Source organism: Taeniopygia guttata, chromosome Z, assembly GCF_048771995.1.
Source record: "Taeniopygia guttata chromosome Z, bTaeGut7.mat, whole genome shotgun sequence".
In the NCBI taxonomy this organism is placed as follows: Eukaryota; Metazoa; Chordata; class Aves; order Passeriformes; family Estrildidae; genus Taeniopygia; species Taeniopygia guttata.
The window spans coordinates 81,282,038-81,296,396 of record NC_133063.1 but is presented as its reverse complement, the minus strand read 5'-3'; the positions used below and the strand labels follow the sequence as shown (position 1 = coordinate 81,296,396).

The 14,359-nt window shown below is 46.3% G+C and overlaps 1 protein-coding gene across 2 annotated transcripts; it reads left to right on the top strand.

Annotated features, from left to right (window-relative positions):
- Positions 1-5,841: 5,841 nt before the first annotated feature.
- On the top strand, positions 5,842-12,785 carry ZCCHC9 (zinc finger CCHC-type containing 9). 2 transcript variants are annotated; one of them, XM_030258117.4, is made up of 5 exons: positions 5,842-6,376; positions 8,003-8,153; positions 8,379-8,471; positions 9,385-9,453; positions 11,860-12,785. In XM_030258117.4, the coding sequence occupies exons 1-5, from the start codon at positions 6,098-6,100 to the stop codon at positions 12,336-12,338; spliced, it is 1,071 nt and encodes a 356-aa protein (XP_030113977.4). In that variant the 5' UTR covers positions 5,842-6,097; the 3' UTR covers positions 12,339-12,785. The 2 variants fall into 2 exon arrangements, with proteins under 2 accessions (XP_030113977.4, XP_030113978.4); XM_030258118.4 differs by having other exon boundaries at positions 5,980-6,376; positions 11,855-12,185.
- Positions 12,786-14,359: the final 1,574 nt, after the last annotated feature.

The following is a 14,359-nucleotide window of genomic DNA, read 5'->3' as shown; positions in this document are numbered from 1 at the left end:
GTTCAAAAGCTGAGTTAGTGCACTAACTCTTGAGATAAAATGCTACTTCTTGTTTCTCATATTTATTTTCCCCATGCCACAAGTACTGCACTGCTGAGACCCTTTTCTGCCAGTAAAACTCCTTCCTGATAGAGACTGATTCTCTATAAATCTTTGAAATTCATTTGATTAAGTGCCCCAGGAGCTATGTGCCGTGCCTCAAGCACTACCTTAATGCTCTTGACAAAGCAACTAGAGATCAGCAGAAATAATCTCTCAGGTCAAGCTCCATCAAAGCCCACCTGTGCTCCATTGGGCAGTTCATGAAGGGTGAGAAAGAGGCAGGAATTTCCCATTACAAGAGAAAACAGGCATTTAGATGAGATATTGTGAAGGAATTGTTCCCTGGCAGGGTGGGCAGCCCTGGCACAGCTGGGGCTGCCCCTGGATCCCAGGCCAGGCTGGACACTGGGGCTGGAGCAGCTGGGACAGTGGGAGGTGTCCCTGCCCTGGCTGGGTGGTGCTGGGTGGGATTTGGGGTCCCTCCCAACCCAAACCAGTCTGTGAAGTCTGTAGCTACCACAGACATCTGACATCACACAGGCTCTATTTGAATTTTATGGTATAGCGTAAGACTACAGTGACACTTCACACCTGAAATCCTTGCCTGCCCCAACAAAAACTGACAATTGGCTCTGCAGGTTCATGGCTCTGTCACTCCTACAGCATCAAGGCACACCTGAGCACACCTGATAAAAGGTTCCTCTGGCAGCATCAAAACCAAGAGGGAGCGGATAACATGAGGAATGAGTTACAGCTAATATTTATAGGCAGAATTGTTTTACTAATGAGATTCACTAGAATGCAATTTAAGAGCTCATCTTTCTCCTGCAATGCCTCTTACAGTCTGCCTTCAGCCTAAGGTTTAATTAAAAGATTAAAGACTTAAACAGTCACTTATTTTGCCTGCAGAAATGCCTGAGGAAAGCACCACAATGCACTGCATATGGCACAGAACTCCCACCAAGCCAAATCTTCCAAGAGAGCAGAGTCACCTACTGCCCAGCCTAGTGCTGATGACTGATATCACATTTTTAATTCACTCTACATTATTATAGAAAAACACTGGGCTCCTAATGAGAAAATACCAGTTATATCACAGTAATAAGTCTGTCAGTAAACAAGGGTAATGAAAGTATTGTTTTAAATGTACCCACTGTTCAGGGAACTTAGGTGGACCCAGCAGAGAGGAGAAAAAAAAAGTTGATAAATTATGCCAGTTCATTTTTAGCTAATTTTATGCCTATTCTGTTTTGAAAATGCTGTAAGTTTTCAGTGTACACCTTTAAGAAGAATCTGTCTCAGCTCTCATTCCAGTTTTATGCTCTGCTTTCTGAACCAGCATTTGGGCTTTGAAATTACTGATAATCTACCTGGTACTCAGCCATAACTGCATGAACTACTGGCATCTCTTATTTTAAATTTTTATTTTATCTTAAACTTTTAAATTTATTTTATTTTATTTTTTCTGTAGAAATGAGGAACTTATCCTTTTTCTTTAGGAATAGAAGAAATTAGTAAGATTGAAAAGACTGGAGCTGATCCCTCTGCCAAGGGAATCTGTACCTCTGCTGCTGCCTGCAGTTTCAGCCTGTTCTTTCTCCTTTTCTCTGTGAAATGCAGCAGTTTTTCAAAGTACAGCCAATCCTGCAGAAAAAGCCACTGTATCCAAACACAGGAGGATAACCCATTCCTCCTTTGTTCATTCATACCTTCAACCCTAGAAATTACAACTGTGTGACCTGAAGACACAAGCTTAAGCAAAGTGCTGTGCAAATCAAATTTAAATTCATTCATCTCCTCACTATCAGTTTCTGGGGGAAAAATTTCCACTCTCTTGTGAGAAAAACAGTGTTTTCTGCTTAACAGCAACAACCAAAGATAAAACCAGGGAAAATTCTTATGCTATCCTGACAGTGCATGTCTAACATTCCCACTTGAGACAGTTTCTGTGATTCTCATTTTGATACAAGAAACAGCAGCTTTGCAGCGGAAATAAAATAACTGGAAATAAAATTTGCAGCCAAATAAAACAACTGATCACAGACCTTAACCTTCAAAGGCTTCAATTCATCCAGGCACTTAAACATTTCCCTGAACATAACCAATAAATACCTGAGCTGATCCAGCCACAGAAGTTGATGGAGCCACTTATTCAGGCTGTTGTTAAATATCCTGAAAGAGTCACAGCTGTGAGCAACACAGCCTGGTGGAAATGACATCCAGGGCTGGTCAGCTGAGCAGGCTCACTGTAGGGGATGCTGCCCTGCTTGTAGCCATCAAAATACATAAACACTTAAGATTAAATATCACATAGGCAATCATTTAATACTGACAAGAAAGCAGAGCAGTAAATGCTAAGCAATCTGTTCATTTTATGGAGAATAAATCTAACTGAACCACCTGCACTCAGAATATTGCAGATGTAACAGAATTTAAGAGGGAAAAGGCTTAATTTTCCTTTCTCTTCCCAGGTTTACATTCAAATTAAAACCACCAGGGAAATGTCACCCTGACATTCTGCCAAGTAGTATTAACTACCCAAACCATACAGGCAAGAAAGAGTGAACAAAGATAGCATCAACTGTGTGTGTACAATCACAGCCCCTGGCACCCCTTCAGCAGACAAAACCTCCTTCTTGGGGTATGACTATGAGCAGATGAACACTGTGCTGTGTTCAGACAATTTGCTGTTTCTTAGGAAAATATTTTCCAAAAAGTTACACTTATTTGCACTGCTGCTGTCTTGCTCATAACTCACCTGGTGCCCAGGTACAGGGGAGCTCCCAGCCCAGTAATGTCAACCTGGAACAAATCCCAAGTGCAAATTTAAACAGGTGTGGCCTCTGCCAAATAAACGATACTTGAGGTAAATGCTACCTGACTGATTGAGCAGGAAGGTGTTAAACACACTTTTCCACTGCCTGCAAGGCTGGATCTTAAGGGTGGCTGATCCTGCCTGGACACACACACACACACACATAAAATTCCAGGCTGGGAAAGACAGGGCAGCACACTTTCATCAAAGCAGAAAGAAAGCAAGTTGCAGGAGCAACGGGGACCTCATGCTGTGGCTGAGCTGTAATTAACTACACCAGCAAAGGTGGTGGTTTTAATTTTAAAACTACATACTGGTCCCTTTTGGTTTTATTTCCTGGCTTCTAAACGGTGTTCATCAGTGTGAAAAATGTGTATTAAATGACTGGCTCTTCACAAATATGAAATTGAATACTACATGTGTTATGTTGGAAAGTTGTTTTGTAGTACTGTATTAATCCTTTTTAAATAGTGTGTTAAATATAGTTTTAGGCTATAGCATAATATTAAAATAGAAGCTATGTGATGTAAGATACCTTTTTGTGACCAAAACAAGGAATGGATAAGAACCAAGAAATTCTTCACACAGTGATAACAGCAACAAGACACCAAAAAAAACCCTCAAAACAAGATTTATTGCCTCTTTATCGGACCATACAGACTTCTTCCAGACACCCCAGAGCCGAAACTATTGATTTACAGGATGAGGGGGAGAGTTGACAGAAAATTCCTAGTTTGAAAGGAATATTTGCATCATGTATGAGATATGAATATGCAACAGGCTGTTGCTTTTAAGAGTTAATCCTTTGTTAGCAAGGTGTGCTTTCTTGAGGAAAGCATCTGAGCATCTGTAATTCCTTGCTTTTTATTCTCCTTTATTGTCCTAACTCTGATTATCCCAATTCTTATTGCTCTAATTTTTACTACTGTTTTATTATAACTATTTTATTGTTATGAAACTTTTTAAATTTTTAAACAAGTTTTGGCGTTTTTTCACAGTTATTTTTTTTTATCTGCAGTCAGTGCTAATTGCTCTTGAAGGTGTGCTAGTCCTGCCTGGCAGCAGTGCAGTGCAGAACAAGCTCTGTGCACACCCCCCTCTAGTGGGCTCAAAACCCCGGAAAATCGGCAAAATCCGCAAATTCCTCTAGGGAGATGCAAATGTTCGGGATAACTGCTAGAGAAAGTGTAATATTCTTTATATGTTTTATATAGCGCATGTATAATGCACACACCTTTGTAACACGAACCAGGAAGCGTCATGTGGATCCAGTGAAATGCTAAAACACAAGATGCAGCAGCCTGACTTGGGGCGGGGAAGCACCGTTTGGGTCAGAAATATCGATTTCAACTGCGGAGTGGCCTCCTCTGAGACACAGCCCCGGGGATTCACCCAGTCAGCCCCCCCTGTCCCCAGGTGAGACCCACTGGGGGTGCCCAGTGCTGGGGGAGCCCTGGGGTGCTGTGGGGCAGGGCTGAGCCCAAACCCTGAGCTGAGCCCAGAGCCCAAACCCTGAGCTGGGCTGAGCCCAAACCCTGAGGTGGGCTGAGCCCAGAGCCCAAACCCTGAGCTGGGCTGAGCCCAGAGCCCAAACCCTGAGCTGGGCTGAGCCCAAACCCTGAGCTGGGCTGAACCCAAAGCCCAAACCCTGAGCTGGGATGAGCCCAGAGCCCAAACCCTGAGCTGGGCTGAGCCCAAACCCTGAGCTGGGCTGAACCCAAAGCCCAAACCCTGAGCTGGGCTGAGCCCAAAGCCCAAACCCTGAGCTGGGCTGAGCCCAGAGCCCAAACCCTGAGCTGGGCTGAGCCCAGAGCCCAAACCCTGAGCTGAGCCCAGCCCAGAGCCCAAACCCTGAGCTGAGCCCAGAGCCCAAACCCTGAGCTGGGCCCAGCCCAGATCCCAAACCCAAACCCTGAGCCGAGCCCAGACCCCAAACCCAAACCCTGTTTGGGCCCAGCCCAGCGGGGGCAGCCGCCAGGGCCATTCTGCCCCTCTGCCCCTCAGCTCAGAGCCACCTGCAGAGCTGCCCCAGCCCTGGGCCGGCCCGGCAGGAGCTGGAGCTGCTGCAGGAGCCCAGAGGAGGCTCCAGGACGAGCAGGGGATGCAGCAGCTCTGCTGGCAGGAAAGGCTGGCACAGCCGGCATCGCTCACCCGGCAGGAGAAGCTTTGGGCTGAGCTCAGGGCGGCCTCGCAGGGAAGATGGAGAGAGACAATGGACAAGGATGGAGGGACAGGAGCCAGGGAATGGCTCCCAGTGCCCCAGGGCAGGGCTGGCTGGGAGATTGGCAGTGGGGAATTGTTCCCTGGCAAGTGAAATCAAAGATTTTCCAGAGATCACTTGAACTAACAAAAAGAATGTATCAAAAATGAATATATCAAAAATGAATGTATCATGTTTGTAGAATCATGTGTTGAATTTTAAGAAACCTCTGCACAGAAAGGCATAGGAAAGAAAAACAAAGATCTCTAAAGCTTCTTGCAAAAAGACAAATACCGGAAAGGACCAGGAATGCCAAGACTTCAGACAAGGAAGCCTTATGTCTCCAACATGTCAAGGATGATGAACTTATCCAGATAGGAGAGCAAAGGACCAAAAGCGCAAGCGCAGAGAAGAAGAGTTCAAAAGTTCAGTGTAGAAGAAGAGGATGTGAAACTCAAAGACCACCAGAGACCCTCATAAAAGCCCTCACAAAAAACTACGCATGCCCAGAAGGGCGTAGACCTATTTAGCATGAAAACCAAAGACAGGCGGGGCCAGGAGTTGAATATGCATAGATAAGTCGTATAATGTATTGCATATAAAACACCCTCGTAAATAAAGTCGGGGGGCAAACTTCAGCTCAGAGCACAAAATTTCGAAGAATTATCTCACTTGTGCCGAGCGCCGACAATACATACCCACTTCATAACTACCTCGAGTTATAGAGTCTATTTATTTATTCCGCATATCGCTTCACAGGGTGGGCAGGGCTGGGATGGAATTCCCACAGCAGTGGATCCCTGGCAGTGCCCAAGGAGCGCTGAAGGTGTCCGTGCCACGGCAGCGCGGCGCGGTCCGCGCAGCCCCTCACGGACCGGGATCCCCTTCCCGCTCCGCGCCTCCCGCTCCTCCTCTTCCTCCTCTTCCTCCTCCTCTTCCCGGCCGTCATCACCGTGCGCGGTGCCGTGTGGTGGCTTTGCCTGTCCCGTTCCCTTTTCCTGTCCCGTTCCCGGTCCCGTTCCCTTTCCCGGAGCCGGGCCATGACCCGCTGGGCCCGCCGCAGCTCCGCCGCCGCCGCCGCCGCCGCCACCCCCTGGGAGCAGCTGGCGCCGGGCGAGCCGGAGCCGCCGCGGGCAGCCAGCAGCAGCAGCGGGAGGAAGAAGAAGAAGAAGAAGGAGTACGAGAACCAGGACGTGAACGGGTTCGCGGCACGGCACGGCCAGGAGGAGGAGGAGGAGGAGGAGGAGGAGGCGCGGAGGAAGGACAGGCGGCGGGAGAGCCGGAGGCTGAGGAGGCAGGAGAGGAGGAAGAACGCCATGGTGAGTCCTGCCCTGCGGCCGCGGCACGAAAGGGACATTCGCTCCCGTTTTGCTGGAACCGCGTCTGGGGGAGTGTCAGCGCCCTTGAAGGGCTGGCATGAGCAGTGAGCACAATTACACCCTTTGCAATAAAATCCCCTTCAAGGGATGCCATAAACAAAGATACACAGACAGCGCTGATTCCTGGTAAAGCGCACACAGAGCACAGTGTTCGCTCTGTGGGGAGGAGACAAGAGTTCAGCTAATCCCACAGATCACCATGGAGCCTTCCCGAACCTCTCCCCATTCCTAACTCACTTATATACTGTTTTGTTTATATTTAGATGGAGGTTCAGTGTCTTTGGTCATACCTCTCAGGGGTGGTCATACCTTGGGAGTCAATCTGATGTTAGAGTTCAGGATCACACATAATCACGGGATATGATTATCTGCAGGTGCTTTTATTGAGGGCTCTGGGAATCAGGGGTACAGACCCAAATCTGACTCCAACACGGCTTTCGAGCTGAATGTATTTTATATTCTATCATTATATAACTTACATATTAATTATTAAACTTATATTGTTCTATTGTATACATTGACATGAGTTTATAGTGATCTTTCTTAGGCCCCTGACCGCAGTTTCTCATGATTATTCTTACAATTAAACAGTAATTATATTTAATTACTAAACAATCATCACATCTAACAATTGTATCATTTATCATGTACTAGCTACACAGGTGCAGTTCTAGCAAGGTACAAGGCCTTCATGTACCTAGGGTATTTTTTTTTTTTTCAGGGCCTACTAAGCTTAATTTTCCTTTTAACCCTAAATCCCCATGATTTAAAAACCCTTTTAGTATCATGACGTAGCACTAAGGTCGCTCTGGGGTGGGATATGGTCAGTCCAAAGACACGGGTTCCATCATAGCTGCTGATCCAACAGAACATCCTCCTTTATCTCCCGTGGCTTTCAGCTGCTGTGTGCCTGATTAGCTGCAATGTGCCACCAAATTCCTTCCTCTGCAAGGATTTTGGCAGGGCTGTGGGTCTCTTCCTCACTCCACCCTCCTGTTAGTGCTGCCTGGACTGTAGTGTGTGTGTAGGTCCCATCCAGGGAGTAGCCACTGTATTTCCCCCTGAAATTTCCCCCTTTCACCCCCGGTCATTTTCCCACAACGTTGTTCAAAGAGAGCCCCATGTGGGAGGCACAGTTCTCTCCCTGTGGTGGTGGTGTTGTGGGGCTCAGCAAGACCTCAGCCCTCCCCTGCCACAGGCACAGCGTGTTTCAGGGGAAAGACATGAAGTCTGGAACAAAAGGTGGCTGTCAGCTCCAGCAGCAGCCTTTAGCCTGGCTCTCCTGGCTCAGTGCTCCCCTGCCCCTTTGAGGAGTCCCCAGCCTCTCTTGGTTCCTGGGAGGAACTAATTCAGGTAATTTCTGTGTGTGATTCATCAAGCTGTGTTTTGCTGGTTAAAGGAGAAAAGTGCCCGTGTTTTGTGGTTTGCTGGCAGAGCACAAAGTCTCTTCCTGGCTGCTTTTTCCTGGGGACAAAATGGTGTTTACTCTTTAGGCCCCGTGAGGCTGGGATTTCCAGGTTTTGGGTGCCACTCACAGAATTCATCACTGGATTTTCCTCTTCCAAGGTGTGTTTCCACTGCAGAGAACCTGGCCACGGCGTGGCTGATTGTCCTGCAGTGCTGGAGAGCCAAGACATGGGGACAGGAATTTGCTACCGCTGCGGCTCCACGGAGCACGACCTCAGCAAATGCAGAGCCAAGGTGGATCCAGCTGCTGGTGGGTGTCAGCAATTGGTGTTCTTCCAAAGTGCTTGGGTCTGAATTGTCTGGCTGCTGACCCTGAGGCTTTGTGTGTTAGAAATTTAACTTTTGCAGCGTGATCACAGGGAACCTGACAGTAATTTATAGCATGAAGTGATTAAAATGTTGTCATTGCGCTGTGTTGGGTCTGTGACTTCACAAAGCTTTTGACATGGACTGTAAACCCTGTGGAATTTTGCAGGGCCTTTTCCATATGCAAAGTGTTTCATCTGTGGTGAGATGGGGCATCTGTCAAGGTCGTGTCCAGATAATCCCAAGGGGCTGTATGCCGAAGGTGAGTGTCCTGATTCACTGAACTTAGTAAAATTAAATTTCTGTTCTGCCTGATACAGAATAAAATAACACTGCAAGAGAATGAGAATATGGCTAAAAGGAATTCCTGTGTATCTTTCAGTAAAAGCAGGGTAATTCTGGGGAATTCATTGTCAAATAAATTACCTGGGGATTTCTGCTTTAAGTGTAGGTTTAGTATTAAATGACAGCCTGAGGTGCAAAGTGTGAGACTTTGCTGTGCCTCAGCATCAGGACATGCACAAAGGAGCAAAAATCCTGTGTGAATGTAGGTGGTGTGTATATGTACATGCTCCCAAGTAGGTGGTAGGAGCGTTCTCACACAGCAGGTTAAAATTCTGGGAGGTGGCAAAACACAGGCTCTCACTAAAGGGGGAGAATCTTCAGTCTGAGTAACTTTAATGAGAAATGGTGTCTAACTTTGAAAGCTTCGCTCCTCCGTTGGCTCCAGCAACCAGCGTGCTGTCTCCTGGTGTTTACCAGCACAAACGTGGGCTCTTGGCAAACTCACAGGGTGGTTTTGCAGCAAGCTGAAGTGGAACAAAAATCACCTTGCTTTCAAGTGTTGGTGTTGGGGAATTCTGAATTGTGTAGAATTTCACATCTCATACCTGCAGTTGGATTACCTGCCTCTCAGGAGCCCCTGTCAATTTAATGTTTCTTTTTAGTGTGGATTTCAGCAGAATTCAGCCTGTTTCTCAAAAAGAGCTTCCAGCAAATCAGAAATACTCGTTAATCAGTGGCTGGAGTTTGTGGTGTGTGGTGCTGTACAGCACAGTGTGATCCCAAACAGCTCTATCCTTCACAGACACAGGAAGTTTTCTTGGGTGTTTTTTGCATTTTTTTGGTAGTGTTTTTTCCCTCCTCAGATGAGTAACAACTTTCTGTGTTAACAGGTGGGGGCTGCAAACTTTGTGGCTCCGTGGAGCACTTCAAGAAAGACTGCCCAGAGAAGCAGAACGCAGGTGAGCTGCAGGGGTGTGGGGTGGCCGTGGGTCCAGCAGGGCTCAGCTGCTGCTCTGGTCAGGGAAAAGGCTGTGGGCAGAGAGCTTGGAAGCAGCAGAGGTGACCTTTCGCTGGGACACTCAGGGAGGGTGTGGAGGAGGCACTAAGTTGCACTGCAAAACTAAGATAATTTTTGTTTTTTAAAGTAAATTCATCTTGTGTATGTCTGAGGGTCATATAAAATAATCAGTTTTGTTTTTTTTTCTTTTTGGCCAGTAATTGTGCTGCTGTTGGCAGTCTGGCAGCTGTACAGCAGAACTGGCTGCTGCTTTTTGCAGATTTCAGTGTGGTTCAGGATCTGAACCCAGTGCCAGTGCAGGGTGGTGGTGTGTCAGGCAGCCAGGACAGGGACAAAGATGTGTCCAGTTGGATTCACAGCTCATGAGCTGTTTCCTTGCGTGCTCCTCAGCTTTCCATGTGGGTAGAAAAATTAATTTAAATACCCCAAACCCCCACTGTGCTACAGGAGGCAAAGCATCAGAAAAGGGTTTGAAGAATGATCCTGTTACTGGAGTGGTGACACACTTGGCATTTTTCTACTTTTGTTCTGTAACTCTTAGTTAATGTGCCACTTAATAATAAGCCACTTGAGTGAAATTTATGTAAGAAATATTTGTGGCATTTTCTATATATGATATTTTTAAGTCTGAGACCATATGTAGGATTCTAGGTGTGTACTGCTTTGCCAGTTTAGAATGGGTCAGATTCAGTCTGAATTGGTATGACAGACGTTTATGACACCAAAAGACTCTGGAATTTCCCCAAGTAGCAAGGCTATGACCACTTGAGTGGCTGGTGTTTTAGAAGCCTGTAAGTAGATTTTTTTTCTATCTTTTTCTGGCAAGTTTAACTTCCATAATGAGGACTGTAAGTGCTGTTTATTTTCCCAAGGGACTGCTTTCAAAACTAGCACTGCTGGTTGGAAGCATTTCAGTTAATTGGAACTGTGTCACCACTGGCAGGAATTGTGATATTGTTAGAGATCGAGTGAGCATTGTGCAGAGTATGTTCAGGTACAGAAAGACAGGTGAGAGAGCTGCCAAAGGAGTTCAGGTGCTACAGCTTCAGTGTCCTCAGGCAGACCGGGGCAGCCTCGGTGTCCAGAGGCTGATGTGGGTTCCTGTGTGTTCTGGTTTGAGAGCAAAACCAGTGAGAGACTCCAAGTCAGAAACACCTTATTAGGAAAAGGGGAAAAAAAAACCAAAATACATGCAATAATACAAAAGAAAAACCACTGAGAGTCAGAATACAACCTGGCACCCTGCTAGTTAGGGTGGTGGTAGCAGTCCAGATGAAATGGTCTTGTTGAAGTAGTGATCCTGTAGAAACAGTCTCGTAGCTCTTGTCCTCTGGAAACCAGTGGGTAAGGGTGGCCATTCCTCTGGGAATCCAGTGGAAAGATGATTTATTAAAAAAATATGGATATTGATCTAGTATCGATATCCAACTGTGACGGACAAAAACTCTCTAACAGTTTAAAGTTAGAAAGTGTGTGTTTATTCGACGCCGGGCAGTGTGTGAGATAGCTCCCAAATACACACCGCACCTTACAGGTGATTACAGAGTCTTTTTATCCATACAAGTATTGAATACACAAAATACAAATCCATATTCATAATTTTGGTACATCCCATTCCCCGCTTCGTATGCTAATCACTCCAAAAGCTATTAAGCATGCGTAGTTTGTCCCTTGAAATGGGTCAGTGTCCCTTTCATGGGGAGGGGTCCCAAAATGAGGAAGTAAATGAAGTCTTCCTCGTTCTGACCTTTCTACCTTTTCAATGCAAGTATGACAAATGAACTCTTGGTAGAACTACCATTCCTTGTCTTCAGTTGGTTTCAGAACAGAGGAGGCCCACAATTGTCTTATGTTCCTAAAAGCTATTTGTCAGTTTGTGTATTCTTCATTATAAACCAGCTAACTAAACATTGTGCTGACAAGCAATCCATTATTAGTTAACTACTAACTCCTAACTTCATCAAGGCCTACTCATTTATTATTCTTATTTTAATTAACTCTAGTAAGGCTTATTTCTCTTAGCTCCTCAAAATCTCTAAATGCCTTAAAGTTTACGTTTCAAAGAACTGACTGCTGTGTCCCAAAACCTAGATTCTATCCAGGTGGGGATGCTTAGCTCATCTCACAATGGGCTGCTATCATTCTGAGTCATGGGTGGATCCTGGATTGCCCATTAAACAGAAATGGGTCCTGGAGGGAGTTAGCTCTGAGGCACCAGGACATCGGTGGGTGCATTAACAGGAGATAAGGAAAAAAAACGGATGGGATAGAACACATCTTCCTAGGGTACCCTAGGACAGCGTGGCAGGGCTGGCCTGGCACTGCTGCGCTGTGTCCCCCAGAGCAGGTGACCGTCGGGCGCTGGACCCCCGGCCTGAGCGCGGACCACGAGGACGTCGCGGCCGCGCCGGCGCCGCAGAGAGCGCAGCCCAAGCCACCCAAGGTCGTCACTTTCTGAAAGCTCCTGCCTCCCAAACACTTCTGCTGCACTGCCCCACTCCACTGCTGACCACAGAGCGCGGATCCGGGAAATGGAGCAAGCTGCAGAGGAACTGTTGGTTTTCTGCCTCCCCCAGTTTGCCTCCCAAACCTGCCTGGCTCACTGTAAAGCTGGCAACTACAGGAGCACAGCAAGTGGTTGTTTTATTAAAGGAGTTGTGGGTGTTTTCTAAAGGTTCTTGTTGGATTCTGGTTTGGTTTTGCTTTTTCCGTTTAGGAATAATGAACTTATTCCTCCATGTGTTCCAGCTTGAGCAGTCTTGCGGTGAAGGTGCAGGTCAGCCCTGTGGGCTGCCGAGCTCGGGGTGCAGCTCCTGGTGGTTGTAGTTGTTACTGTCAGCCATTAACCTGGTTGGGCATATGCACTGGGTTATTTCAGTGTGTTCACTTACAGAATCCAGCCTTTCCTCTGACACCTGTGCTGAAACACACCCCTAAGGAATTGGAGAGCAAGTGAGAAGCTTTCTTGGTTTATTCACTTTTTTTTCAAAGAAAATGCTCAAAAATCTGCAGTGTTTCTGTGCCTTGGTGAGCTGGGAGTAAATCTTCTTTGTTAAAAAAATTAAATTTTCTTTGTAAAAAAGCAAAACAACCGGTGGATATTAAACAGAAAAATTAAGAAACCAACTCCAAACAGCGTTACTGGAGAAGTGCATCCCTGACCTCCCCTCACATACTTTTTTTGGAGCCAAAAAGAAATATGGGGGATTAAATTGTGTGGAGATATTTTATATTTGTACAGGCAATTATTTTAAATAAAATGTTGCTAAAGAATACAGTGGTTAGACGTTCTATTTTAGATGCCTTGGTGCTGCTGTGGAGACTTGAGATAGGGGGTGTATGTTCAGGTAGTATTAATCAGAGCACATTTTTAAATGGGAAAGAGGAGTGTGAAGAGGATGTGAATTAAACCAAGGATTAATTATGGAGTTTTAATTAACTATTGGATAACAGCTCAAAGCTATCTGTTTCATGTGGACATTTTGGCAACAGACATTTATCCCAGCTTAAGAAGAATTTCCCTTTCTATTGTATGAATTAAGTATATTGTTTAAAAAGCACCTTTTTATGTAATTTCCCAGCTCCTTGGCTTTGTAATGTGCTCGTGCAGCCCTGGGGCCGTGGTGCTGGTGGTACCAGGCAGGCAGTGGTTGTGCAGCTCCTGCAGAGCAATCCGAGCTGTACCTGCTGGACAAAACCTCTGTTAGGTGCACACACTGCTGTTGCACAGACCTGCTTTGGACAGCACCTGCAAAAGGTAAAGCCATAAACTGACAGTTCTGGGCTGGCTGTGTCCAGAGCCAGCATTAGGGGTCTCTCTTCACCAGCGCTGGGACTCCAGGGCTGTCTCTGTGTTCCAGTGAAGCACGCAGCCCGGTGGTGTGGCTCAGCAGGCAGAGCTGTGCCCAAACTGAGCCACAGGGCAGGGGACACCGGAGAGGTGACACTTATGTGTAGTAGATATAATTTGCGCCATTTCTAATATGATATATGTGATATTGAATATTTGTTAGAGTATACATGTTTGTATTAGGATTCCCCCCCCACCCTCACAGGCGCAGGTGAGACCGGGTGTAGATTGGAAACTGATTTACAAGTAAGAAGGTACGGCTCGCCAGGAGATGGGCCATGGCTGGGGAGATACAGAAACCCCAGGTGCTGATCCTTAGCGTGAATGACCCGAGATGGATATTATGGAAATCCTGAGGCAGATACATGTGAATACAGCATTCCCGTAAATTTCATCAAAGGATTCAACAAACTCCGGACAGTGATTTGTTCTCCCTCATCACCAAAAAGGAAAATCTTATTAACATATGGACTCTGAATAGAAGAAAAGACTGATTGCTGAAATCTTGGCCTCAGGTGGAATTTTCCCTATAAAAACCGCTTGTGCCAGGATGGAGGTGTGTGGGCATGGAGGAAAACCTCTGCTGAGGCTGACTCCTTGTTGCACACCCAGGGCCGACCCTGGGCTCGGCTCTGTTCTTTCCTTGTGGCTGGCTAGATAAAATTTGATTGTAAAATAAATATTTTATTTTTCATATTAATTTGGCTGGACAAATTTTCATTTATAACACAGCCCTGCCACGCTTCTCACCTGCAAACTGCTGGTGGGCCCTGTAAATCCCCTTAGCAGGCTCTGGGCTGGCTGCAGGGTGGGAGCTGTGCAGCCCCCAGAGCTCTCACCCTGGCGCTGGTGGCACTGCAGGATCCAAATCTTTGCCAGGATCCAAATGCTGGTGACACACTCGCAGCTCTGAACAGAGCAGCACACAAAGCAGAGCTAGTAAAAAAACATCTTACACCACAGAGTTTCTATTTTAACATTATAACCTAAAGCTGTA